The sequence below is a fragment of the Stylophora pistillata genome, chromosome 3 (assembly GCF_964205215.1).
Source record: "Stylophora pistillata chromosome 3, jaStyPist1.2, whole genome shotgun sequence".
Lineage (NCBI taxonomy): Eukaryota > Metazoa > Cnidaria > Anthozoa > Scleractinia > Pocilloporidae > Stylophora > Stylophora pistillata.
This window is the reverse complement of record NC_142521.1, coordinates 47,286,802-47,312,938: the sequence shown is the minus strand read 5'-3', so window position 1 is coordinate 47,312,938 and position 26,137 is coordinate 47,286,802. Positions and strand designations below refer to the sequence as shown.

At 37.8% G+C, this 26,137-nt stretch overlaps 4 protein-coding genes and 1 pseudogene across 4 annotated transcripts; 1 reads left to right on the top strand and 4 right to left on the bottom strand.

Annotated features, from left to right (window-relative positions):
* Positions 1–161: 161 nt before the first annotated feature.
* Positions 162–3,704, bottom strand: LOC111344009 (contactin-associated protein 1). The gene is made up of 3 exons (XM_022951213.2): positions 2,845–3,704; positions 2,563–2,680; positions 162–1,554 (listed from the first exon to the last, which is right to left on the bottom strand). Exons 1-3 carry the CDS (start codon positions 3,349–3,351, stop codon positions 926–928), a joined length of 1,254 nt encoding a protein of 417 aa, XP_022806948.2. The 5' UTR covers positions 3,352–3,704; the 3' UTR covers positions 162–925.
* Positions 3,705–6,051: 2,347 nt separating this feature from the next.
* On the bottom strand, positions 6,052–11,705 carry LOC111344210 (uncharacterized). Its single transcript, XM_022951424.2, has 2 exons — positions 10,746–11,705; positions 6,052–7,873 (listed from the first exon to the last, which is right to left on the bottom strand). Exon 2 carries the CDS (start codon positions 7,815–7,817, stop codon positions 7,212–7,214), a length of 606 nt encoding a protein of 201 aa, XP_022807159.2. The 5' UTR covers positions 7,818–7,873; positions 10,746–11,705; the 3' UTR covers positions 6,052–7,211.
* An 854-nt stretch (positions 11,706–12,559) lies between these two features.
* Positions 12,560–15,309, bottom strand: LOC111344050 (UPF0739 protein C1orf74 homolog). Its single transcript, XM_022951258.2, has one exon. The coding sequence runs from the start codon at positions 15,267–15,269 to the stop codon at positions 14,376–14,378; it is 894 nt and encodes a 297-aa protein (XP_022806993.2). The 5' UTR covers positions 15,270–15,309; the 3' UTR covers positions 12,560–14,375.
* A 476-nt stretch (positions 15,310–15,785) lies between these two features.
* On the bottom strand, positions 15,786–22,327 carry LOC111343697 (GTPase KRas). Its single transcript, XM_022950882.2, has 9 exons — positions 22,167–22,327; positions 21,997–22,045; positions 20,442–20,470; positions 20,164–20,213; positions 19,655–19,689; positions 18,915–19,017; positions 18,424–18,463; positions 17,763–17,920; positions 15,786–17,664 (listed from the first exon to the last, which is right to left on the bottom strand). The coding sequence occupies exons 1-9, from the start codon at positions 22,195–22,197 to the stop codon at positions 17,608–17,610; spliced, it is 552 nt and encodes a 183-aa protein (XP_022806617.1). The 5' UTR covers positions 22,198–22,327; the 3' UTR covers positions 15,786–17,607.
* Positions 22,328–23,911: 1,584 nt separating this feature from the next.
* On the top strand, positions 23,912–25,417 carry LOC148736495 (contactin-associated protein-like 2; annotated as a pseudogene).
* Positions 25,418–26,137: the final 720 nt, after the last annotated feature.

The following is a 26,137-nucleotide window of genomic DNA, read 5'->3' as shown; positions in this document are numbered from 1 at the left end:
TAAATGCTCTTTGATTAGTAGTTTCCTTTATGGACCTTGTCCCTGGTATTGGAACTCGTTATAAAATGCCGATTGTTTTCAAAGAATTTATACACGAAGGGGCCCAGCAAAGTCCATTTTTGCTCAAATCGACTTTGAATTTGCACACAGTGGTCTATGAGGACCATGATGTTATTTAATTTTATTTTAATAACTTTCACAAAATAACTCAAAAGGGCGAAATGCGATATGGTTGCGACAGCTTAACGCAATAGCGTTTTACAACCGCAAAGGGTTTTAATCTTAACAGAGAAAAGTGATCTCCTTCGTCCAACAGGAAACTAAAAACAAAAACAGTTTGTTTACCAACCTTTTTTTGAAAAAAAAAAAATGTGAAGCTTTTCTTGACTTTATATCGCTTTAATTTATAACGTGCTACCAACTTATTTCCTGAGGGAATTGATGCTGAGTTGCTCAATCCCAGCACTCATTTGGAAGCCAGTACTAGAAAACTCGAGTAATGCAACAGTCTTAAACGAGTGCACGTTTTAAACTATTCAAAACAAGAACAGTGACCATAAATCACAGAATTTACTAGTAGATCACACAGTTTTTAGTTGATTGTATTCTAAACAAATAACTGTAACATCGTATAGTATTTCTCTTTGTTTTAAATGCTCCTACGTTTCCTTGGCCTTTTAATTTAAAACGATGAATGTAACAAACAAAAACAAACGTAAATGATTCACAACAGTTTAAGAGGATTAGTCGATATTTAATAGAAGGGTGGGTGATGTGGAGAATATTTAACTATTTAATATTTTTTAACTTAACAAATGAGGGGTTTGTTATCATTAGCTGTGCTGGAAACGATCTTGAAATCTCTGGTAGAAAATACTTTGCCAATTAATAACGTTTAAGGCTAGGCGAGTTTTGAGTTCTACACTTACTGTAAATTATGTTTGAGTCCATAACACTTCAGTTTTCCAAGCGTGTGATACCCTTTTTCATCCGTATCACCTGCCTTACCGGTATCTCCAAATCTCAATTGTGTCACAGGAAGCTTGGACTTGTCTGTGAGTAAACCGCTATCCTCTCGCCAGTTTTCGTCATTTTTATCGCAGTTACATCCGTCACTAAGGTCTGCACAGGAGTTGGTCAAACCGCATGCGCATTTGTAATCAACAGAATCGACTCCTCCCCAGTAGGTCATTTTCTCACCCCCACGTGACACCCACCAACTGTTCATGCCACCATTGAAAAATAATTTAGCGTGATAGCACTCGTACTTTATAAACTGCTCACAGTTAGCGGATAAAGATGTCAAGCTTGCCAATTGAACCAAATCAGTCTTATCATATTCAACATTTCGAGAATAAGTACCTTTGCCATTAAAACCATCCACCAGTGTTCTACGTTCACTGTCGTGACTAACAACTGTCACTCCAACACCGTTCTTGTCAGTCATGTCACAATAGACTTTGAAAGGTTTCACTCCTCCCTCTCCATCAGGGTCGATGATGTAAGAGCCATCCGGGAGATTACAAAGTTTGATCTGACTACAGGTTCTACCTCCTTGGAAACAGAGAAGGAAATGATTAAACACAGCAGTCTTTCTACCTTTGTGTGTTCATATTACTGAAAAAATAATTGTCGACGCTTTCAATAATAGTAATTAATAATTAATGAAGGATTTCTAAAGCGCCGTATACATTGGCTCCTGGCGCTTTATAACAATTTCTGGGGGACTTTTGTTCACTAGCTGAACATTTTATTTTTAACTCGAACTAAGTACGAATAACAAATTTAAACTGAGCACAAAATGACCGGTCTCCAACGAACTAATCTTGAATGACCTCGAATAAATTCGAACACGACTTCGAAGAAACCTGAACAATTTACACTCAAAACAAAATATATATATATATATATATTTTTTTTTTACAAGTGTATAGCAAACGAAACGAAAACAAACCTAAAAATTATCTTACAAAACAAGAGACGTTACGTAATAACAAAAACCTACAATACGACGAAAAAGATTACGTAATGTTAAATAAGCATGATCCATAAATTAAATGTTCTTTCGTCCAACTTTGACCGGACGGCATTGATCAGTTTTAAATTTTTGAGAAGGAATTTGCAGATGATCTTCATTTCAGAATCAAAGTCAGACCACAACCCCGGGAGCTATTTTCCCTACTCTTTGCGATAAGTGTGTGGGTTCTTAAACGTTCCCTGTTAACTAGCACAGAGAAGATGCGGGCCGGAATCTAATCTGAGAAGACAAAAATGTTTAACCATTTACAGATGTCTTAGCAAACCAGTACATTCATGGTCTCCTCGGTTATTTTAAGACCCTCGACCTCCCGCACAACATTCTGGTGCTCTACAATATAAGAAAATCAGGCGGCGAGAAAGGTAAAATATTGTATCTCAATTATTTTAGCTATTCTCATGTTTGTAACTTGAAAACTGACTGCTTTCAGGATGATATCTTCTTTTCATTTCAGTTGATTTACACTTTCAAAGAATAGCCATGTATGATTTACGCATCTTCAAAGATATTGACTGGCTTATTACCTCCTTGTTCGCAGTCAGTTCCACAGAATCCAAGCAGACAATCACAATGATAGGAGTTCGATTCATATTCAGGAACACAGACACCACCGTTCATACAAGGCGCACTTTCACATGGAGACTGAGGAAAAACGGCTTAAGGTTAACCTTCAGTAGTCACTTTAACAGCAAATTAAGTAAAAATGGAAAAACACCTTGAAAACGGCTGAAAAATTATATTAAAACAGAACAAACAAACAAACGAATACAGGCAGCACTTAGTTCATTACGATCTGCAATTCTTACCCAAGGGCTGTAATGATGGTACGAAAAATTGGCCTGTAATCTTTCAGTTGCTCTGTACTTGTCAGAAGACAGTAATTCACACAGATGAAGACCTTTAGAGTCAGGATACACTACCATGTTGAACGAATAACACTTTGGTTCGCTAACGCAAAGCAAGGCACAGTGCGACTGATCTGTCACCATGGACGATGCCGGTTTCTCTTCCCATAAATATCTAAATGGATTGCGCACAAAGTTACCAAAAGAAACAGAGCTTGTTGAAAAACGATAAAGTTGAACGTTTCCCCAAGGAACTATCGTCTTAAACTGGGCGGAAAGAAGGAGAAAGAAAGAAAGAGATGCCATAGTATCTAAAACAGGTGACAGATCTAATTTCGGTGAAACGCTATTGAATTGCACTTTACAAAAGAACTCTGTTATATGAAGTAGCATGTTTGCTTTGTTTTCTTGACTCATTATTGAGTGGTGTCCTGAAACTCGTGCATAATTTATTACAAGTGCCGGCATTTTCCGAAACCTCACAAATGACCTCTTTGGTGACTTTCGAAAGAAAACTTGTTCTACATTCGACGTATAAGTTTGAGATACCTTTTGTTTTCTGCCATCTTAATCTCATGTATCATTTGCTTTTGTTAAGTTTACTGCGTTTAGTTCAATATCAGTATATAATCCATTAAAGTAAAATAGCATAAGAACAAAAAAAAGAAAGATGGTAAATTTTGAGCTGGTAAAGAAATAAGAAAAGATGTATTTTATCTTATCTTTGTCTTCCCTAATGATCTTTTTCCTTCTTGGATCTCCACGATTTTTGACAAATCATACCTCATCGCCATGATTGTGATTATTGCTTCTTTTACAAATAAACTGATTGTCATAGAGCACAATCTGGTCATATCCTAAACATTGAGATTTGTTCTAGAATGCGGGAGAAAAAAAGTATAATTACTTCGCAGCGGTGTTTAATACATAATACATATTCACGCTTTCACAAAAGCTTGGTTTTACATCTTCTGGCTTTTCTACAACTAATCACAGCACAGCCCACAAGAGCTGTATGGAATTATCTTAGACATATCGGCCAGATCACCAACAGTGAAGGACAAAATGTACTAAGCACTGATACTATGGCAAAGGCGACCTCAATAGCTCGTGAGCGATCTCCTTCTTCGAAAGTCAAGTTATGGGCACAGCGCAAACGCATACCCTGCTGGGCAACGAAATGTGACAGTTAAACAGGGACAATGATGAGCTAATCAATGCCATGGAAGATCAGAACGTCTCTATAGGTAGAGAAGATTTGGTCCGAACTGTCCCCCAGTAAGACAGGTATCACAGAATAGAAGGAGAGAACGACTTAAGGGGGAAAACTTAACAACGAGTCTTTCGCGAAGGAAGTCTCAAAGCGTCTTTTACCACTCTTTACCTTGGTTCTGCGACTCTAGAGGGCACCAAATTTCCTCTGACCAGCCCGCCGAAAGTTTGGTAAATGGAATCGACCACTAGAATGTAAACGGGAAACTTAAAATGAATCGAAGTCGAATTGGAATTCCGGTCAGCACAAAGGTATGGGTTGCCTGACTGATTTCCCACTACAAATTATGAATTCTCTACGCATATGATAAATAAAATAATGGATTGTGTTCGAATTCAACGAAAAAAATATTGCCTGTTGGATTTCGAACATCAACTTAAGCAAAGAAGGAAAAAACGGCCGACAGTGGCCGATGAACTATCAACATCTGATTATGTTATTTTTTTAGGATCAGAAATCTGTATGTGAACAGATCATATATGGCGCTTTTTTATTTCACTATCCGCATTCGTATCACAGGCAAATAATATAAGTGACTGAGGTATGTTAAAAAACGCCACCAAAAACAGCAGAAGAACATTTTAAACTTATATTAAGAGAAAAAAATGCATATCCTTCGCCGGATTTACTTTTCCCGGATTTACCCTGTAAGACTTACGATCAAGTTCTTTAAAAACTACTGGTATTAAAGGAGAAGTTTTCTTTTCAGAGCGCAACACACCGTCCAGGCTGAGCTACCAGTTTTCAAATTTCTTTCCCCTTATATTTGTCGTTTCTTCATTGTCCCCTACACTAGCTAGTTGCATTGTAGCAAAGGGCGGATGATGTACTTTTGAAGGGAACAATGATATACCGTTGGTATCTTGGCCAAAAATGGTGTCGAAGCTTGTACATTAAAGAATCCTTTTTATTTGGAATATGGCCCTGAAATAACCGTCTTTACCCAGTCAAGATTCCGACCGCATTCCATTCACTCTCACGTTTCACTCTCACAACTGACTCAGTTAAATCCATCATTCTTAAAAACTTTAAATTACTTCAAAACGATCCAGAGACAAGCGCTATCTTTTGGCAGCCTCCGCTCATTTCATTCAAACGCGACAAAAACATAGGCAATTTTTCGGTCAGAAGTTCTTTTCAGACTAATGACCAACCAGGCACCTTTAAATGCGCTCGTGCACGATGCAAAACGTGTCCTTTCATTCACAACACTGATAAAATATCGGGACCTAAACGATCCATTAAGATCACCGATCACTTCACGTGCACCTCCGCCAATGTAATCTATTGCATAACTTGTACTTATTGCAAAAAGATATACATCGGCGAAACAGGCAGAAGACTAGGTGACCGATTCTGAGAACACCTTCGAGACGTGGAAAGGAAGGACAAGGACACATCGAAACCAGTCGCTAGGCATCTTAATTTACCTAATCATTCTAAGCAACATATAGCAATCTGCGATCTTTCCTTACACTTAGGTAGCACGGAAAGCCGTAAAAATCTTGAACAAAAGCTCATCTTTCAAACCGGCAGTCTAAATCCCACAGGGATCAACGAACGCTTTTCATTCCACTAGTTTATTCTTGTTTTTCTCGTTGCCATGTTCCCACCAATAACGTAGCTCCATTTTCTGCCTTTAAAAGCACACACAACCCACAATTCCTCTATTCGCTCCGACAAAGGGCTAACGCTCGAAACGTCAGCTTTTGTAATCGTTACGGTGGCCAATTTACTATTTCAACTTTGTTGATATATCCAAATTATTTCGTTACCCCCACCGACGCAGCCCCAAACAGTTTCTTTTGAAACTATCCGCATTTACCCAGTCAGTCAGTCAACTGTTGAAAAAGGAAATGCATCAACCTAATAATCTATCTATTTACCTACCGATGTTTTAAAGATTGGTAAAGGTTTATTGATGATGAACATATCACTAAGAAAAAAATCCTTCCATCTTTCCCCATTGCGTTTAGAGGAAAGTTACAGAATCTAAGTCATTACATCTAATTGTAAACTGCCCCTCCTACAAAAGCGAGATAGCGTCAAAAAGCTAACCACTTCCAAAACCAACCATAATTGCTAATACTCAGTAAAAACGCATATCTATCATTAAAGTTGTACATTGTAGATTTCTTGTTAGCCTCGTGAACAGCATCATAATAAGATTAAATTAACTTTAAGCTGGTCTCCAAACGTTCATTAAGAAAAACGCTATTTTCAACGATCAAAGGAGAATTCGTTGTTCATTGTATAGCAGGATTCTGCGGGTCGTAATGAACTTTCATAAATGTAGCAGTTGTGCTTCCCCACCAGTTTGAGGTAGTTTCTTTGTCCTTAAGATTGTTGATGTCTTTCCTCCTGTACAGTTTCCCGTCGGGCTTTATCTGGAACAATGGGGTTTTATTTTTCTTGGTCTCGTCAACATGTGTTATGATATCGGTTACCACAGTGAAGTCTAGCTCTTTGTTCTTTAGTTGGGTGCACAGAAGCTTCAAGCACTTGTTGAACCGATTTCACGGTCGCTTCAGTTACAAGCCGCAGGGTGTCTTTGTTGTGATCCTTCAAAAGCTGTCCATCACCATATACTATCCATTTATCACCTCTCCTGTTTGTCACTCGCAGGCCGAACTTATTGTCTTCATCGTGCATGTACTTACTCAAGAGGTCTCCGAAATACATACGGACTTGACTTCCCAGCTCAAATCTTGGTGTCCCAGGATATTGCATTCATATCCAACGTGAATAATTTTTATCAAATTGTTTGACATGCAATCTAACTTATTTTAATCTGCGTGACTCACTAGCCTTACTACTCTTAAAGCAATCACACATTGTAATATATAGAAGCTGGTTTTCCAAAGAAAACATTATCAGCTGCTCTTGACACTTCCGGGAGTTATGCGTTCAGATGGATTCAGCGTGGTCTGGTCGACTAACTGAAAGTTAGCCCGAATTCAGAAAACTTAAGTTAAAGCCATAACATTGGACTAGTACTAAAACCACGTAATTATTTAGTTACTTAATATATATGTCCACTTGAAAAACTGTCTGTTCAGAAATGGCAACCAAATGCATCCAAAGAAAGTGCTTCATCTAGTAGTCTGCTCCGTTCGTCCCAGTATTTTTCACTTGATTCTCTGGCTTTATCAACGGCCAAGTGGTGGCCAGCTAGATAGGCTTCTTTAGCGCGAGGGCTAAAATGGTCGTAGTTATGAAGGGCTAATTTCAACATCCTTCCGAATTTGTATGGGACACCACCATAAATCCACTTGCCTCCGGTTGCTTTGTCCCATATTTGTGGTGCAAGAGGTTTACCTTGATAGCTTTCTTTGCTTAAGAGATCTAAAAGCTTCATGTATTCTTCTTCAATTTCATGTTTAGGTACGTAGGCCAGCGTGCTGTATGCGGCATGAAAGCGTCGTTGGCGTTCGGGACCGCTTTTTACCTGGGTAGGGTGAATGATGGGCTCTTCTGGTATGCCGTACAAATCTCCTGCCAGTGCTATGATTTCACCAAACGTTGCTTCCAGTCCATTTGGCAACTCGATTTTCGAGAGCGGAATTAGATCCCCAATTCTTTTGTGCTCAAATCCATCATATCGTAATTTGCAAATCCACTCGATCTGGTCTTGACCGGTGTCACCCCATAGATCTACCATCGTATCATCTTTGATCAGTAGAAAACAGATTTTGGGGTGTGCAATGTTTCGCCATTCTAGGAAAAAAAAAAAAGGATCATAAAATGTAAACATAACTTCTGAGTGAAGTATTTCTCAACGAGAGAAATACTCGTGTTTCTTCGAAAAATTTCAGGAAACCTGTCGTTTCAGGATATGTAGCACACTAACTTGACATGAAATGACTGTTGCTTGTTGAAATATGTCCCACACTGGGCAGGGATTCATTTACTGCAAGCTGATTCCTTTCTTCTCAATTTTGACACCAACTATACACAGCACGTCCACAAATTAAAAGTGCTCCTCTCTGTATAATGTATCCCTAACCCCCTCATTCATTCACTTGCGACTCAGAACAGACCTAATTTTTTATCACAGAAACACATCGAAGAATTTAAAAGTTTTCAGCCTGCCACAAGGTATTTTATTCATAAACAGGAGTACACATGTCCAGTTCATTTGAGATCATGATAGCAGAAAGAGAACAATGATTAGCACTTAGCGTAATTTTTCTCATGTTTAACTAGTTTGTGATGAAAGTTCTTTTGAAGTGCATTAAAGCATAAACCCGGGTAGAGTACTGTGAATGGTCTTTTTTCAGAGAGATAAAGATGGCTGCGTATCGACCTAGTAAGTGGCTCTTATTGAATTCGCTTATTTAAAAAAGCGAACTTATGACTGAGTAAGGAGAATTATTCTGTGTCTCTTCAAAAAATTAAGGAAGAACTTTCACATGATGTCCATCTCTGTTTAAGGAATTTCCTTCACTGAGTCAGGATCCATTTTCTATGAAATGCAAACTAATTTCATTTCGCGGTCTCAATTTTAACACCAATTCTATACCACAAGCCAACTAATAAAAAGTGTTCCTTTCTGTAAAACTTATCCTTGACATCGTTATTCAATCACTTACAACTCCGAAAGGACCATATTTCTGATCATGGGAGTATCGCAGGATTCAAAATTTTTCAGTTTTCCATAGGGATTTTATTCATTAACAGGAATTTAGAGTGTTTTTAGCAGGTAGCATAGTTAATCCAGGGGTCCCCTCCATTAACTATGGTAGGGAGAGAGTAGCTTGGATTAGCAAACAAATGATAAAGAGATCTAAGACCTTCGAGTAGCTACGGCAGACCGCCAATTTTTCCGGCTTGAATCCATACAGCAAAACATGAAAAGGAATACACATGCCCAGTTCAGTTGAAATAAGAGCAGAAAGAGGGTGGTGAATAGGGGTATGCAAATCCGCCGATCCGCTACGATTTGATAACCAAATCCGTCAGTTCGTTAAAAAAAATTGTTAAATCCGAATCCGTTCGCTACTTGTCTCGTAAAAAGGTGGAAAACGCACCTTGAGCTGTTGTGTGTTAGCTAGGCAATGGCTTTCCGATCGAGTGAATCGCAATCGGTGGGGTACAGTGTCATGGATAAGGGCGCGAACACAGCAGACGTTCCAGTGCGTTACTATTTCCCTGATGCGTGACATGCAGAGAGTCTCGTCCGCGACAAAAAAATACACATACTCAGAAAACAACGCATTTCTGACGATCGTTCAGATCCACGATCCGAACTTCCTCGCAATCAAAATCCAAAATCCGAACCTAAAAAGTTGACGAAACCGCGAACCGTTGCAATTCCAGGATCCGCAAATCCGTTAAAATTTTGCTCTAAATCCGAAATCCGGGCAAAATAATCCTCAGAATCCGCCGATCCGTTAGCCTATTCACCCCCCTCCAGAAAGCTAAGAGAAAAATAATTAGCGCTAGGCGGAATTTTTCTTGTTCTTTAAAACTGCTTTGACATGTAATAAAATTCACCGAAGCATAAACCAGAGTGGCCGGAGTACAATAGTCTCCTTTCAGGGAAATAAAAGATGGCTACCTGTCGGCTTAGCAAGTCGCTCTTCTTGAACTCGCTTAAAAAAGCTATAAAAAATACCACCTCTTTAACCGAGATTCAATCCGATCTTTTCTATGTATTATAAATAGAATGTTCCTTTTTTTTTCTTTGACCAAAAATTTGTTTACGGTTCGAGTGCCTTGACCCCTTCTGCGAAAAGGAAAATGTAACGTGCATATTTGCACGTACATCGGCTTTTAGCTCCCAGTCATAGCTTAATTATCTCGTTTCGAGAGTTACAGAAACTCATTTCCTGTGAAATTATTGGAGCAAAACTTATATGCCTTCATTAATTCAGAAACTACTCATCTCGTACATAATTTCCGTCTGGTAACAGAGCACCTCGTAAAATACTTTCGTTTTCATTTTGCCACAAGGAATGTTTTTCGAATTCATTGATATGATTAAAAACCTTATAACAAGGAGATCTACTGAAAACCTTAACCTTTAATGAGCAACCACAGCAGATTAACAAGTTTGTTCGGGTGAAACAAAGAATAAACAAAGCATAAACAAATACATATACGTAGCCCAGTTGAAGAGAAAAATAACCAGGACTTTCAATTTTCCTAGTGTCGGTAATGATGGCTCAATGGATAAGCAACAATCTTTCAACAACAGAGTGTATTCGCAACAGAAAATTTGAATCGGTTACACACATGTAATTACAGTGAATGCCTGAGCAGAAGTGTGCGAAGACTATTCGGCATTATTATCCAACTACACTTCGTAGAGTACAAATAACGCCAAAGACGAGTACAGGTATCAAGCTGTATTTGTACTCCAGAGAACTGGTTAGACAGGTTTTCTCGCATCGTGAAGCGAAGCCGGATTGAAGTTACGAAAAAAAAAAAATGGCGAACGATTTGAATAACATTTCCGACTACGAAGAGTCGGAATGGCTGGCAAATATAGATCCAAGTTATAAATCAACTGAGTCGGGGAGAACCCTCAAGGCTGTAGAAAATGTAAAATATGATAGCTGGTTTAGTTACCAGATTACAAACTTACCCAAGCTTTTAAGCCAAACAGAAGATACCAACAGCAGTCAAATTAGCCGAAATTCACGGAAAGAACTACTAAACAGGTCAGAAAGTTTTGCAGATATGATAATCCTTTGAGGAATAGAAGCATTTTCCGGGTTTCACAGCGTTTTATCTCGGAAGTTGGGAGAACACAGAGAGAAACCCTTAAATCATGAGCCCCAAGCAAGTGATTTATAAGCTTCTCTGGTGTTCTCCCAGCATTCTAAATGGTTCCATTACATAATAAACCAGGGTAAATGTATTTCATTGCCTTTATGACATAACTACAGACGATGTTTTGCTGAAATAACTGCGAGAATACTTCATCATCTATTTGAGATCAAGTCGCATATTCTAAGTTAATCAGTCAAAACGCGCGAGAAACCAATCAAAGCTAGTGGAAGAAAAAGAACAATTAGCAGCGAGAAACCAATCAAGGCTCGTTGAAGAAAATGAACAATTGGCAGCAAGAGCGTCAGCAACTGTACTAATCGGCAACCAAAAATCCAAACCGAAATCATATTGAACAGGATGCTCAACACAGCTTTTGCTTGGGGTACCGTAAATTATGTAGATATTTCCATGGTATAATTTACTGACGAAAACTTTCATAAATGGCTGCCGGATTAATATTCTTTTATTTAATTTAAATTAGCCCTTCTGGCCTCGCTTGAGATAATGTATTCTTTTGAATTTTGTACTAGAGAACGAGGCCAGAAGGGCTAATTTAAATTTAGACTAGTTCTTATTAACCGAGCGGGAGGTCTGTAAGGTAGAATCTTGACTGAGGTCGCCAGTACAGACCGAACGCAGTGAGGTCTGTACCAGCGACCGAGGTCAAGATTCTCCCATACAGACCGACCTAGCTCGGTTAATAAGATGTTTATTATATGGCTGTGTCTTATATGCCAATTTTTTTTATATTCTTTGTCCTTTTTTTCTCTAGACCGGTCTAGCTGCCGGTCTAAATGGGAAAATCTAGACCGCTTTCAATATTGATTTCAGCCAATCAAATTCGTGAATTCGGTAGTTCGCAGTCCTTGTGAGACAGAAGCCATATAATAAAAAAAAGAAAATTAATCCGGTAGCCATTTATGAAAGTGGTCTATATTTTTACGGATTGGAGTGAACATCACCAACGTTATTCCCAAGACCTTCTCTCTTTCGTTCCCTTGGAAAAAGACGTATCTGTGGTATGCTGACCATAAGATCTTTCATAGCTTCTTCTTTAGATTACTTGATACATCACACAAGCTCAGCATGCATATTTGATTCAATAATACACGACTCATCTCTGCGGCTATTTGTTCTTTTTTTCTGAGCTATTTCTTGGCTCCAAGAATTCCATTACGTGTGAGCTCATTTAACCTTCAATGCAAAATACCACTTCTGTTCCTCGTCGAGATCTTTTTGATCATTACTGTCTGAGACGTCCTCCAGTTGAGTGCCGAAGGTTTCGATAAGAAATAAGTAGTTTGCTTTGAAGTTCACTTAAGAGTTCACTTGTGTTTCGTTAATTGCCTTCATATTCCAATCTGATTTTTCATCGCACTTTAGAGTTCTGAGTTCGCGAATCAAATCATTCGGAAACTGACGCTCCATATTTTCGGGAGTGGGTCTGCTGTTAACGGTGTGTATTTTTGTGTATTTCGAGCGTACCAAATGGAAAGTAATTCCATCTTACATATAGATAACTCACTATGGCTGGCTGCAGCTTTAATTAAGGCACGACTTTCCATGGAAATGAAGTAGACGTAAGACTCTCATCAAAGCTTGTTAAAGATGGTCTCTTTCCCCTCAGGTGATAAAATAATGCAGTTTTATTGCACATGGAATTTTACAAAATTCGAAAATACTGTGCATGACCTGGCAAAAAAATGCATTGCAAAAAAAAAAAAAAACACACAAAACAAAACCGAAAAAGAAAAGGTTATTCACCTTGCCCAACACAAAAGTGATTACTAATATAAGTTATGCATTAAACTACTGGATGCAATTTAATGATCCATAGCTAATAACAATAGACCACTTTCATAAATGGCTGCTGTATTAATATTCTTTTGTTTAAATTTAAATAAGCCCTTCTGACCTCGCTTGAGATAATGTATTCTTTTGAATTTTGTACTGGAGAATGAGGCCAGTAGGGCTAATTTAAATTTAAACAAAAGAATATTAATCCAGTAGCCATTTATGAAAGTGGTCTATTCTAGCATTCAAATTCCCTTGCTGTATAATTTAACATAATTCCACTCATTATACTACATCTGCTAAATTGAAATAAAGAGGAGCTTCTAGACTTTTGTAAATATTTGTAAATATCAGAAAATTGGTGTAGAGAGAAACTCGTAGAGGCCAGCAGAAGGCTAGATCTATATATATAGTGAAATGAATTTAAGGGGTAAAATAATTTTGTGAAACATCAAATATGTCAGTGAAGAGCAACTATTAATGAACATTTTAATGGACACAAATGAAAATAGAGGAAGATGTTGTTTGTCTTGTCACCAGTGTGGGACAAAGAAAAAGTTCTGAGTCCCTATGAGGAATAATAATAATAATAATAATAATAATAATAATAATAATAATAATAATAATAATAATTTAATATTTATATTACGCAAATTAACATGTGGATATGATCAAATGCGCATCACAACATTTTTCGGGGGACTTTAGCCGGACTGCATCAGCAGTTTACAAACAATCGAAGGAAACTTAATTGAAGATCAGCCTCCTCCCCCCCCCCCCAATTCCCAGTAAACAGGTCAGACCACATCACAGTAATCTTGTGAGTGGGTTCTTTAACATCCCCTACCTAAACAAATTAACCAATTAATAGATGCAGGAGACGGGACCTAAGGTGTATTATTTTGTCTTTATCCGAGAAGACTAGAATGTCTATCCATTTCTTGATATTAAAGAAAGGTAGCGCATTCTCCTCAGTTATTTTAAGGCCTTGAGTGTTGGTCCAGCCGGGGCTCGAACCATCGACCTCGACCTCCCACACAACAGTCCAGCGCTCTAACCAATTGAGCTAACCGGGAGGCGGTTAAAACCTCAGACCTTTGGATTTTGCGCTCCGATGCTCTACCACTGAGCCACAGAGAATCTATGGTGAGTGAGATACCTTAATGAAGTTCATATATGACATGCATCCTGCATACTGCTAGAATCGACAACCTCAATAGTGTCATGTTTGTAAAAAGTTACCATCTTTCTTATTCTATGAATGAGAATGTTGTTTTTGTTATCCCACCCTGTACAAAATTAGCTAAACTGCAGTACACCAACAGGCATCCGAAAAGGAAAAAAATGGAGTCTGCTTGCAAAGTCAGTGTGAATCAATGAGAGACGAAACAATCTTCACTTAGAAACCAAGATAGCACAGTCTCTTACATGTGTAAACATAAGCTTTACTTTTAAACTTGGCCTAATTTTGTAGTCTCCTTTGCAGCTCTGTTAAGATTTTGTCTTGTGGCATTTCTCTCCACGTTTATGAGGAGGAGCATTGTGTCACAAGTCTAGGAAGCGCTGCAAAGGAGACTACCAAATTTGGATGTTGTGAGCATATAATTATGGCATGAAGAATTCCTGTTAAATCATTGAATATTGAATATTATAAAGCAAGATGAGGCAATGAAAGTACCGTTTTCTGAACTTTTAAATGTTCACCAGTTTCAAGTTCCCCACCGCTACCATATATTTTCTTCATCCACTTCTCAACATCAGATTCATAGCAAGATTGGAGGGCTACTGGGGCAGAGAATGAAAACACAACGTGTTCACTGCAGCTCTTTGTTCCTCTTCTTAAAACCTGAATAAATCCACTATTGTGTTTCATCAGCCAAGAATGGATCAGGAACGATTCTTTTACAGTCACAGTGTAACGATTGAGTGGAACCATGCTGAGACAATTACAATCGGTACACGTACCTTGATCGTTGCACCAGTAAATTACAGGATAACGAAGAAGAAAGCCGAAAATACAAGGAATGCACCACATACTAGCGTCACTCTTACAAATATTTAAATCTATAACCTCTGATTTTCGAATAACACTGCCACTTCGCGTTTCGTTCGAACGCTGATTTCCTATTTTCTGATCCAAAATGTCCACAATCTTGGATAACTGTTTGTAAATGCTTTTCGAGGCATCTGATTGCAACAAACGTGGCTCTGACAATGCCCCTGAAACGTCGATAAAAATAAGCTCTTCAAGTTCCAAAGATATCTTTAAATGCCTCACCAAATATTTCAAGTCAGCGAAGAATATGTCGTCGCCAACTCTGAGAACGTCCAAAGCGTATGGAACAACCCTCTCTAAAACCAGAGCATCAATCAAAATGCTTGCGTTCGTTGCATCAACGACTGTGTAATCGAAGAGAAGCGAGGGTTTAAGACCAAGATAGATGCTTGCAAGGTCTAAAAGAAACGATCTGTGATACTTTTCACTCAATTTTCCGACACACTTCTTGAATAACGAGTCCCGTTCACGGGATGAGTCCGCCATCTTCGAGACAAAAATCCTCAGGCGCCTCCGCACTTGTGCCCAGTCTCCTTTCTGCTAAACTCGGAAGCGAGGCAATATTCCATTCGGAAAAAACCGAACCGAACCTTAGTGTTAAGTATTCCCATTCAGCCATTTGGTTTCTAATATTCCAATTTGTGTTGTGACACTCCTCCTTTGGCTTCTGTTAGCATGGTTCTTCTGTATTAAAAGGTTATAACCATTTTAATCTCAGAATGAATTTTTCACTCGTTGCATTTTCGATGTTTTGGGGGGATTTGTAACAGCTGTCACATCAACAAGACACTTCCCTCAACCTCTTATAGCTGTAAATAAATGACTAAATAAAACAATAAGCAATAAAAGGAATAAAAATTATATTTGAAGGAAAGGGTTGCGACTTCTCATCATGCTCTTCGTTGGGATAGCTTTGCTGTTTTCCTACTTGTATTGCTACCCCCTATTTGTTCAACTATGTACTCCATGTGTATGACTACGTATAAACAAGAAAATACAAAATGAGGAAAAACAAGAAAGAAATCTCATTTTATTTTATTTTCAATTACTGCTTTACTCTTGCAAATTAATGAAAAACTTCTTTTGGAAATGGAGAACTATTTCATTCCAGGCAGAAAAAGGGAACAAAATACACACAGTACCATAACATGGTACAAAGAAACACCAATTAAAGCAATGTTACTTATCTACAAGTCCATACTTATGTATTGTTAGTGGAGAACAAACATTAAGAACAAAGGCAATAAAGTACAGTTTACCCTCAAGATCTAACCTCATGCTATGAGACTAAGTGTAGTTACTAACTATGGAATGAAGCTCTCATTGGTGCCACAATGTAAAGCTGTTTGAGATGAGCCAGCATCTCTTACAACTTTGCCACTGAAGCTGCTGAGCCTATTGGAGCTTGCAGGTCACTGGTATGAACCTTGATAATTAACAACCTGCAATTGAGACCAAATGGTCGAAATTGAATCCTCTGTTGCCCTGACAGGTTTGAGTTCAAGATAAGCAGTCTACTGTACTGATAGAGTAGACACGCACAATCAGTTCAATCACATAAATGAAACACAGCCATTAAAAATCGGCACACATGCTGACAACACAATGGTTGTAGGGGGGGGGAGGGGGTAGAGGGTGGAGTACTTCCAGGCAAAATCAACGAGACCACTACAGTAAAATTAGCTGGATGTTTTTGGAAGTGTCAACTTCTCCCTCTTCTGAAACTGTTCTATTTAACAGATTTCTGAAAACATTTAAATTTTTCCCCTCGAATTTGCATGAAAGCTGTCATTTCTTACGTTTTCTGTTGAAATAATGCCCCAAAAATTGTTGCACAACCAGAAAAAAATTGATCCACTAGCTCATACCTCTCATTTGATTACTATGGTCAGGAAATCACAGAATATAACCTGACTCAATTTGTCTACGATGAATAGTAATTGCCATAAATGTTCCTACGAGTAACCCTCTCTTAAAAGCCTTTAATCCCAAGGGAAAATCATTGTACCCAACTATGGAAAAACCGATTCTTATGTAATATTCTGCAAGTACATGCTTCTGGTTATCAATCATTTATCTATAATCATCCTCTGCTGTGACATGTTTCTAACCTGCAGAAACCTTTCACACCAACCTCCCCAACATCAACATATTCCTTCCGAAAAACAGCACTGGCCTGTACTTGCAAATGGAATTATTTGTTCACAAATCTGGAGTCAATTCTAGTGACAGATCTATGGTGCACTAAATTCATAGTCACATTCTTCCACAGTAAGAAAATTAATAGTAACACACATTGTTTTATCGCCTTCAAATCTCCAAAAAGAAAAAAAAATGCAGCAGTTCTGTTTTATTATTGGTCAAACGTCTTTTAAAGTATCAATAAATAAATTTTTCAATCTTCTAAAAGTCACACTACTCAACAAGAACTGTGTCAAATTCAGCTGTTATGAACCTTACTGCTCCAAATAAAGAAAAAATCACCTCTAAGATGTACTCTGTGAAATTACTACAAAGCTTTCACTCTCTTTTTCAATCTGGTCAAACATCTTTACTAGCATGCAATTTAAATTCTGTTTTTTAAGTTTTCTCCAAAGGTACTTGTTACTTTCACAAGGGGATCACTGCATACAATGCTTGAAAGGAATATTCAGGCTTATGTACACGTCATCAATACCTTCTAGTACTAACTGGTTTTAAGTGTAACAGGTACTATGAACATGGATAGATTTGTATAAACTTCTAGGAGACCTGAAATGTTGAATATTTTGAGGAGACCAAATTTACCAAGCTGTTCACTGAACAGACAAAAAATGAAAAGTCATTACAAGATTATACATTTTTTCTTCTTTGTGGGAGTTTTGACAGGCTTCTTTCCTTTCTGTAAGATAATTAAAAAGAGAGAAAGTTGTGGTTATATTTGCATGTATAAACAGTACCAAAAAAAGAAAAATATTTTCCAAAATTAAGGTCACTTACATCCCGTCTAATTTCTCTGACTAGAGTGTAAAAGGCATCCTCAACACCTTGTCTTGTCTTGGCTGATGTCTCTATAAATGGAATTCCATAACTTGTCGCTAAGTCGTATGCCTCTGTTGGCATTACAGTCCTTTGAAGATCGCATTTGTTTCCAACCACTATAAAGAATAACATGAATGAATTGGCAATAATTAAAGTCTGAGATGTACATGTACCCTTTGAGTTTGTCCTATCCCAACATCCGTATCCATATCATCTACACTCTTCTCTAAATGTTTATGTGAGTAAAGACAAGGATATTATTTACTAGCCGTCGAAGTTCCGTTGTTTGGTGATAATTCCCATCTTCTGATCTTACTGAATGATTTAGCAGTATTAGTGAAGGAGAAATTAGATGCTGGTCACCAGGGTTTAAAAGGTTACTAGGTAACTGAGGAATTTGACACTGCATGGTAACATACACCTCAAATGAGATATCTTGTTTGTTGTTGACAGGTTTCTGATTGATGTGATGTTAGATAAATCCTGCAGATTATACAGAAATATGAAATACAATATATGAAATACAATATATATGTATTTCATATGTTTGTTGTTAGATTATACAGAGTCGACTTTGCCTGTTTTTTATTCAGAACCAATAATTGGTCTAAATACTTACAAACCATAGGGACTTCATCAGCATCTTTCACTCTTTTTATCTGTATAGAGAGCAAATAAATTTTGAAGTAGAAAAATAAACTCTGAATGGACTATTTAACAAAGCTCTGAACAAACTCAATGCAGGGCAAAAAACATTGGGAATGAGTCAAAAGAAATGATCCTCACTCTGATGCTTTACAAAACATGCAATTGTAAAAAGAAGCCTGAAAATATTCAGGACTTGAACATGACTTAAAAAGTTTAGCTGGTGAACAAACATGACTTAGAGTTTAGCTGGTGAACAAACATGACTTAAGAGTTTTGCTGGTGGACAAACATGACTAAAAAGTTTAGCTGGTGAACAAACATGACTTAGAGTTAAGCTGGTGAACAAACATGACTTAAGAGTTTAGCTGGTGAACAAACATGACTTAGAGTTTAGCTGGTGAACAAACTGAGTCATGGTGGATAATGATTAACCAGTACAGTACCTGTTTACAAATAGTATACCTGTTGTCTAAATGCATGGATTTCCTCAAACGATCGCTTGTTATTGACTGCAAAGACGCACAGAAATCCTTCTCCAGTTCTCATATATTGATCTCTCATTGCACTAAAAATTACAAACAATGCAACATGTAAAGTGAAGCTACTGTATGATCCTTGCAGATGTGTTGCGAGTTTAGCAATTGCAGAAAAGAAGCCACACTTCAGACATAAAATTCTCAGTTTTATGCCACCATGTACCAATGACCAAGCAGGATAGTGGACCAAGATTTTGCAAGGGCTTACCCAAAACAGCTAAAATGTCTGAAATACTACTCATGTACTCAAAAGTTGAAAATTTAGATTTTAAAATTGACTTTCTAAATTAATCTCTTGAAATTCCAGAACCCAGACAACTCCAAGATTTATTTCAGGATCTCAGTCTGCTGTTTCAAGAAAAAGACTCAAAGACAGTTTTTGGAAGCCCTTGAATACTGCAAAACGTTTGTAGGTCTTAAAACTCAACATACATGTACATCCCTATGCCTCAATCCATGAAAATCACAAGAACCAAAGATCAGAGATTGATCAAGTTTTGAAGGAATGTAGTTGTTATTACAGGAATTAATGGCCTGGCTCCTGTCCAAGCTGGTGAGGTGGGGTGGCAATTGCATTTGGCTAATTCAAGCTTAGAGAAAATAAGTTTGTATGATCATGTATGTGGTACTATATTTTATGTTCAGGTTTTTATCTAGATAAATAACCTGTATTCCTCCTGTCCTGCTGTGTCTAGAATATCCTATTAAAAAGATAAGAGGAAATGAAAAAAAAGTTTAAAAATGTTATGTCTTTAGCACAAAATAAACAGTCTCCCAAGGCATCACTTGATCCTTTAACTACCAGAAGTGATTAACATGTACCTTGCATTTTGGTCTTAAAATGTTTTTTAAATTGATCTTAGCTTGTTTTAAAAATTAAGGTGCACGTCAGTAATTAAGTGGTTTGTGCAAAATTTTACATGTGTAATTTGTGCGTATATCCACCATCTTGCATGTATTTTATGCATGTGTAGGTGCTGCTATTCCTATAGCCAGTAATGTACTAATACAAAACTGTTTGTGTTAAACAATCAGTCCAGTGGATTGAAAATACAGTTCAAACAAAGTAGGCCTGACTGACTCTTTCGGAACTGACCTTTGTTAATACTGTAACTACATGTACAAGCACAAAAAGAATTTAAGTGGCCAACAATACAAGAAAATTCAAAACTCACCAATAAACATGTTTCCCCATCTATAACAACTTGTTTTCTGTAAGAATCCTCTGCAGGAAAGAAAAGATTTATTTAGTATAGTTTTTCCTGTACGAGAATCCCACAAACTTAGAACTTGCAGCATAAGCATAAATTAGTTTTTATTGAGAAAAAAAGTTAACTGAATTTGGGTTAACAAGGCTCTACTGTGTTCATACTGCATGAAGAAGTGTTGTAGAAACACACAGACACTTTGAGTTAGCAGATGTAAATCAAAATTTTCAGCAGTCTTTACTCACCAATTGTTGGGTCATATTCATCTACAAAGCTAGAGGTGAAAAATAATAGTGTACAAAATTAAATTTAATAAACTGCAACTTGTAAGCCCTGGGCTTATGCAACCTCTTAACGGGTTTAAGGAAGGCTTTTAGATAGGGGGGCTTATATCCAAGAGGGCTCCTCGCTGGAGTAGAAAAAGCACTTTGAAATGAGCTCTAGCTGCAGAGATAATCAAAATACAGTTTGCATTTACTGGTTTTCCACTAAGATTTAAAACAGGAACAGAATTAAAATTAACGACAAAAATAAAAGTGAAACATGACAAACAAAACAGAAGTTCAGAATTTCCCAGTGCAGTTTATCTTTCCTCTCCTATCATTTAAAATCCTAATGTCTATTTAAAAGCAGGCAGAGCTTTCTGCTTTGTTATTACAAAAATAACAAAGCCAGGGAGCAGGATTTATTCTGCTTGTTTACAGGTAGACCAGCTTATAAGTGGGAGGGGGTACTTGAATATAGCAGTTTACAGTATAATATCATCAAAGCTTTGCCCTTATGTAAAAATCAAAGCATAAGAAAAAAATAAAAAAAGAGATTGAAATAATCTTCACAGCTGCACATACTAGGTAACTTTAAAACTGCTAGAAATATTGACAAGAAGGACATTGTGGTAACTCATGTCCTTCTCTTGTTGAAATTCGTTTCTAAAACTTAACCTTTGGCCAAATCATGCAAACATGTTCATATTCTTGCTTAACTTATCACAATTAATGTTGTTAACAAGTATGACGAAAAATTTTACCGCTGTTTGCCCCAAACTCAAAACACCATACCCAACCTTCAAACCATGTCCACGCCCTTTTTACTCTCCCCTCCCATGGTATACAGTAACCTTTTCACATGTACATCAACAGCTCCCAGCTTATTGGAATGGAAAACAACCGAAAGGCCTACATATGCTCGTAACAGAACAATAAGGCTTATTCTTTGACCAAATTTATTTACGAGAGAGAGAAGCTTACTGAACTCAGATAGAGAAGTTTAAAATTACCGAACTGGGCGCACGGTCTTAGCGAAGAGTTCCTGTTTCAGTTAGCGAGAGCGAGTGAAACAAATATCTTGAATGATGAAAGGAAGGTTTAAACGCATGTTTGCAAAACATCATTCGTTTGTTATGAAATCAAATGAAGGCCCATAGACTTTAAGTAAGAAGTGCGATTTTGCTAAATGCTGTTGTTCAATCGAATTTATAATTATCTGGGAGCGTCTGATAAATAGAGTTGAATTTACAGGTAAGTTGCCTGTTTGATAGGACAGTAAACATGTTCCGACTCACGCTACAATGATTTCGAGGGAAAGAACTCGAAACGAAATACAAATTTAAACCAAACAATATAGTACTATTGAAATCGTACATTCGGTGACATCTTCTGAATTTACATTCATCCCCGGGACGTAAATTGAGTCCAGTTTGGTGTACCACAACAACCCTTGCATAATTCGCCACAAACACAACTTCCAAACAGAACATGTTAAACGGTGCACGAACTGGTTCCTCAATAGGCAGACACTTACTGATTTTGAATGAGTTGTATGGTCAACGCACTTTTCCCAACACCACCGGCTGCAAGAGGAACAAAAGTACGACATTAGGTGAGCAAGGATCAAATGTTCAGCGCAATCGGTTCAAATTTTCATAGAAAGATCACACGTTCTATCGATGCAGAGCACCAAAATCAGTTTACCTCCAACAACTACCAGTTTGTATTCAGTCATGGCTTAACGTCTAGCTATCCACGACCTCTTTCTCCACACTTATATAGTCTGCTTTTAACAGAGCAAAGTGCCTATTTTCTCACGCTCGAGGTCGAAGCCGGGTACAGATATCGCGCATGGAAAGTGAGTCACTGGATGCTTATATACCCAAACTAAATTTATCAACCAATCAACACGTTCAATATATTCCCTTTTGACCAATCAAGGCTTGTTTATCCCCAACAGCCAAGTGCTTTTCTATATAAGAATCACCCAAATTTCCCGATGTAGATTAGTCAGCAAACTCTTCCCTTTAAGGAGTAAAAATAAAAAAAAATTAAAAAATGAAAAAAAATTTGAGATAATCTGATCTTGTTTCGAATCCTGATTTTAACTCATGCAGCATTTGTTTGAAAAAAAAAAAAACAAACTTGTTAATGGTAAATAGGAGTATAACAAGATAATTTAGGTTTTACCAACTAATGAAAATTGGCCACCCTAAAAAACCAAAATTACCTTGTGAATGGTAAGCGTTTTTTCTTTTCTCTTATTTATTGATCGGTACTTTTACATGCTTTTTTCGCAAATAGACAGTATCAAACAGACACCTTGTATTGAGCACACATACTGATTTAAGCTCCCCACATTCATTGTGAAAAGACCTGTATTCAGAGGACAAGCAAATGCAGACACTAGAATTGAGCCTCTCGTGACCATAAACCTAGTTAGCAGACTCTTCAAAGCGGCCTCGTTACACCGAGTCAGTCCCGGAGTTCCGCGCAGCGCACTAACACCGGTTGTGTATCCTATGATTTTTTCTCACGGATTTGTGAATTGTTAGTGTGACGTCACCTATGCGACTGTCATCCATTAGATCATACACTGTACGTAAAAATCAATCAAAATGCGTATATAATTTAGCTTATCATATAAATACTGCGATCCGATGGTTCATCACTGAGCCAGAGAGACTCTGTGCTGAGTTGGGTCATTGATCTTTCCAGATATTCCCATTACCTTGTGGTTTGTAACACGGCTGATACTACAAGGGACGTGGCAGCAATTTGAGCTTAGTCAGTAGGAGAGGTCAAGGGTTAAAAAAGCATAAGCAACGGACCCGTATTAGCTAAAAAGAGAAGTTTGTCCCTAAGAACAAGATTTTTTTCTATCTCCGCCTTTTGAAAAATACATATTTAACAATTATTCCACGAGCGCGCGTTGGATATGAGATGATAGATAGCCAACGAGGCGCGTAGCCGGTGCAGGCCGGGATAAAATAGAATCTCTTACAGCAAACCAGCTGTGCACAGGTAGATGTGCCGGAGCAGTAACTAGAAAATTATCTTTCAGTTTGTAGTGGTGTAAGGAGCAGAGTACCAACATTCCCTTTAAGAATTAACAAAAATTATTTCAAACCAAGTTAATAAATCATTCTGTCAGTAGAACTAATGGACATCGTTTTTTTTCGTAAAAAATGGTTTGAAAGCCCCTCTAGCTAAATAATGAACAAGTAATCAGGTAAATACGAGAAGAAGAATATTTTTTCAGGATGACTCTTTTAAAACTTACTGTTCCACCTTTAATTCTTATACGGTTCGAGTTTAACCCACCAATGGCACCTGGTTAATGGATGGAGCAATTAGTTCTTAAACAGGCAATATCATAAAGGACCTATTTCTTATTTACTGTTAAAGTCCTCGATATCCTGAAGCAGCTCATTTAGACGTTGTCAGTCATGCAGCTTCTGCCCCTCTTGTTGGTTTTCCCTTCTTTTTTAGAATTCTTGTTTGCCATGCAAAACAGCGCTCTCTATCGATATCCAACGGGCCTTGCTTCTTTTGGTAAATTCAAGCGCGTTACCTTCTACTTCTTATGGGAAAAAAAAAAACTTACATCGTCCTTGATGAAAGATCCATTGAACTGCACTTTCCTTTGTGTGGGCGATCCAAAGTGTTATTCATTTAACATTGCAGTGTTTTCTGACCCCAAAAGCCTTTATCTCTGTGAGTTGTTGGCCACGGACAAATACAAAACAACAGGAAAGTTCTTTTCGAATGCACCATTTCATCATCACAGTCCTTTGGTAAGCACTTCTTATATATTTAATGATTTTACGCGCATTTTCATCAATAGATATAAATGCATCATTCAAGACGGAACCTCCCTTTTTTTCAGTGTCCACGTGAAAGCACTCCTTGTAAGCCGCATGTGAAAACTTTCCTTGTAAGCCGCTGATGATAGTGGTGCCTGTGTTCCTGAATATGAAAGGAACTCCTATCACTTTGACCGTAAGCCTGGATCCTGCGGAACTCATTGTGAACGAGGAGGTATATTTTTTTCTTATCGCTCTCGCTCAGTCAGTACAGCAAGGCTTCAGTTTGAGAATTTTCCCTTAACGACCTCTCGATGATTAAGTAATTAATAATGACTGAGAGAGGACACTGAAAAGTGATATCTTTCGGTAAAATACTCGATTATTGGACGTGTTTACTTTTCTGGCTCCAACTTAACCAAATATATCAATTATAATCTACTCTCGTGTTCGATTTTTCTTTTCACGAAAATAGAGATAAATTTATACCGACGGTTACAACTCATCACTTACAATTGCTTTCTTCTTTGCCTCTAAGGAGTTAAAACCTGCAGTCAGATCAAACTATGTAATCTCCCAAGTGGCTCTTACGTCATCGACCCTGATGGAGAGGGCGGGGAGAAACCTTTCGAAGTTTACTTTTACTGACAAGAACGGTGTTAGAGTGACATTTGTCAGTCATGACAGTGAAAACAGAACACAAGAGTGGAAGGGCTTAATGGTGCTGGCAGTTTTTACTTACATAATGTCACTTACCATGAAACTAGTCTCCTTCAGCTGGCAAGCTTAACTGCTTGATCGAATCGCTTTGAGCAGTTTATAATGTACGAGTGCTATGCCACATCACTTCTATTTCCCGGAGTGGGTGGCATGAACGGCTGGTGGGTGTCGCGTGACGGAGAGAAAATGAAGTACTGGGGAGGAGCTGATTCTGTTGACTACAGATGCGCATGTGGCGTAATCAGGACATGTGCAGACGATAGATTCGGATGCAACTGCGACAAAAGAGACCAAACCTGGCGAAACGATAGCGGTTTACTCACAGACAAATCCAACCTTCCCGTTAAGTAACTCAGGTTTGGAGATGCCGGTTCAGGTGATGATGGATACCACACACTTGGAAAGCTGAGGTGTTCTGGACTCATTTAGACTTATAAACATAGAAGTGCAAAATACAAAATAACTGTATACCTGCTATTTGTAGACTGGCCTGACGAATCGTTGTAAAACAAAATATGTTTTTAAAGGCGCTTCACTGCTTTATGCAAAGGATATCAATGATATAATTTTAAGGTAAAGTGAAAACAATCCTAATTTCGACAGATCTTCTATGCGCAATATAATAGTATACATCATTATAAGTGCCGAAAGCTCATTTTTCCCATATCGGAAATGAAAAAAAAAAAAAAACCAATAAGAAGGAGAAACACGAAACCACTGCTCCCTAGAAGATTTGAACTTTTCATCGTCATATCGCGCTTGCTGTCTAATGGGGTAAAAATGAACTTAATGTACATAATAAACATAATGCATGCGCCTTTCACGGCTGCATATGGCTTTCACAGCTCCGCATATTTTTAAACTGTTTATCCTTATTTTTCTATTTTACCTCATCGACATGATGCAAGCCTCATCTTTTCCTATCAATGATACTCTAGAAGAGAACGTTTGGCCCCGTTACCGTGGAAAGCGAGCAGGCAAGCAAGTTAAAGAACGAGAAACTTACAAGCGCCACATTGTAACCACCATTACAAAGTCAAGACCAGTGAGCCCTAAAACTAAATTCACGGAGTCCAGTTCGGGACATATTCCTGCTAACTGCAAGGTTATTCGTCTCGAAGCTCCCTTGGAATCTGGCTTTGCTTACTC

What these genes read in the sequence shown, in the direction of transcription:
- LOC111344009 (XM_022951213.2), bottom strand. Translation starts at nt 3,351, where the DNA reads ATGCCGGCACTTGTAATAAATTATGCACGAGTTTCAGGACACCACTCA. An exon ending in ACCATCATTACAGCCCTTGG is followed by an intron (nt 2,681 to 2,844) that starts GTAAGAATTGCA and finishes GTTTTTCCTCAG; the next exon opens with TCTCCATGTGAAAGTGCGCC. An exon ending in AACTGACTGCGAACAAGGAG is followed by an intron (nt 1,555 to 2,562) that starts GTAATAAGCCAG and finishes TCTGTTTCCAAG; the next exon opens with GAGGTAGAACCTGTAGTCAG.
- LOC111344210 (XM_022951424.2), bottom strand. Translation starts at nt 7,817, where the DNA reads ATGGTAGATCTATGGGGTGACACCGGTCAAGACCAGATCGAGTGGATT.
- LOC111344050 (XM_022951258.2), bottom strand. Translation starts at nt 15,269, where the DNA reads ATGGCGGACTCATCCCGTGAACGGGACTCGTTATTCAAGAAGTGTGTC.
- LOC111343697 (XM_022950882.2), bottom strand. Translation starts at nt 22,197, where the DNA reads ATGACTGAATACAAACTGGTAGTTGTTGGAG. An exon ending in TGAATATGACCCAACAATTG is followed by an intron (nt 20,214 to 20,441) that starts GTGAGTAAAGAC and finishes TCTTTCCTGCAG; the next exon opens with AGGATTCTTACAGAAAACAA. An exon ending in ATGGGGAAACATGTTTATTG is followed by an intron (nt 19,690 to 20,163) that starts GTGAGTTTTGAA and finishes TCTTTTTAATAG; the next exon opens with GATATTCTAGACACAGCAGG.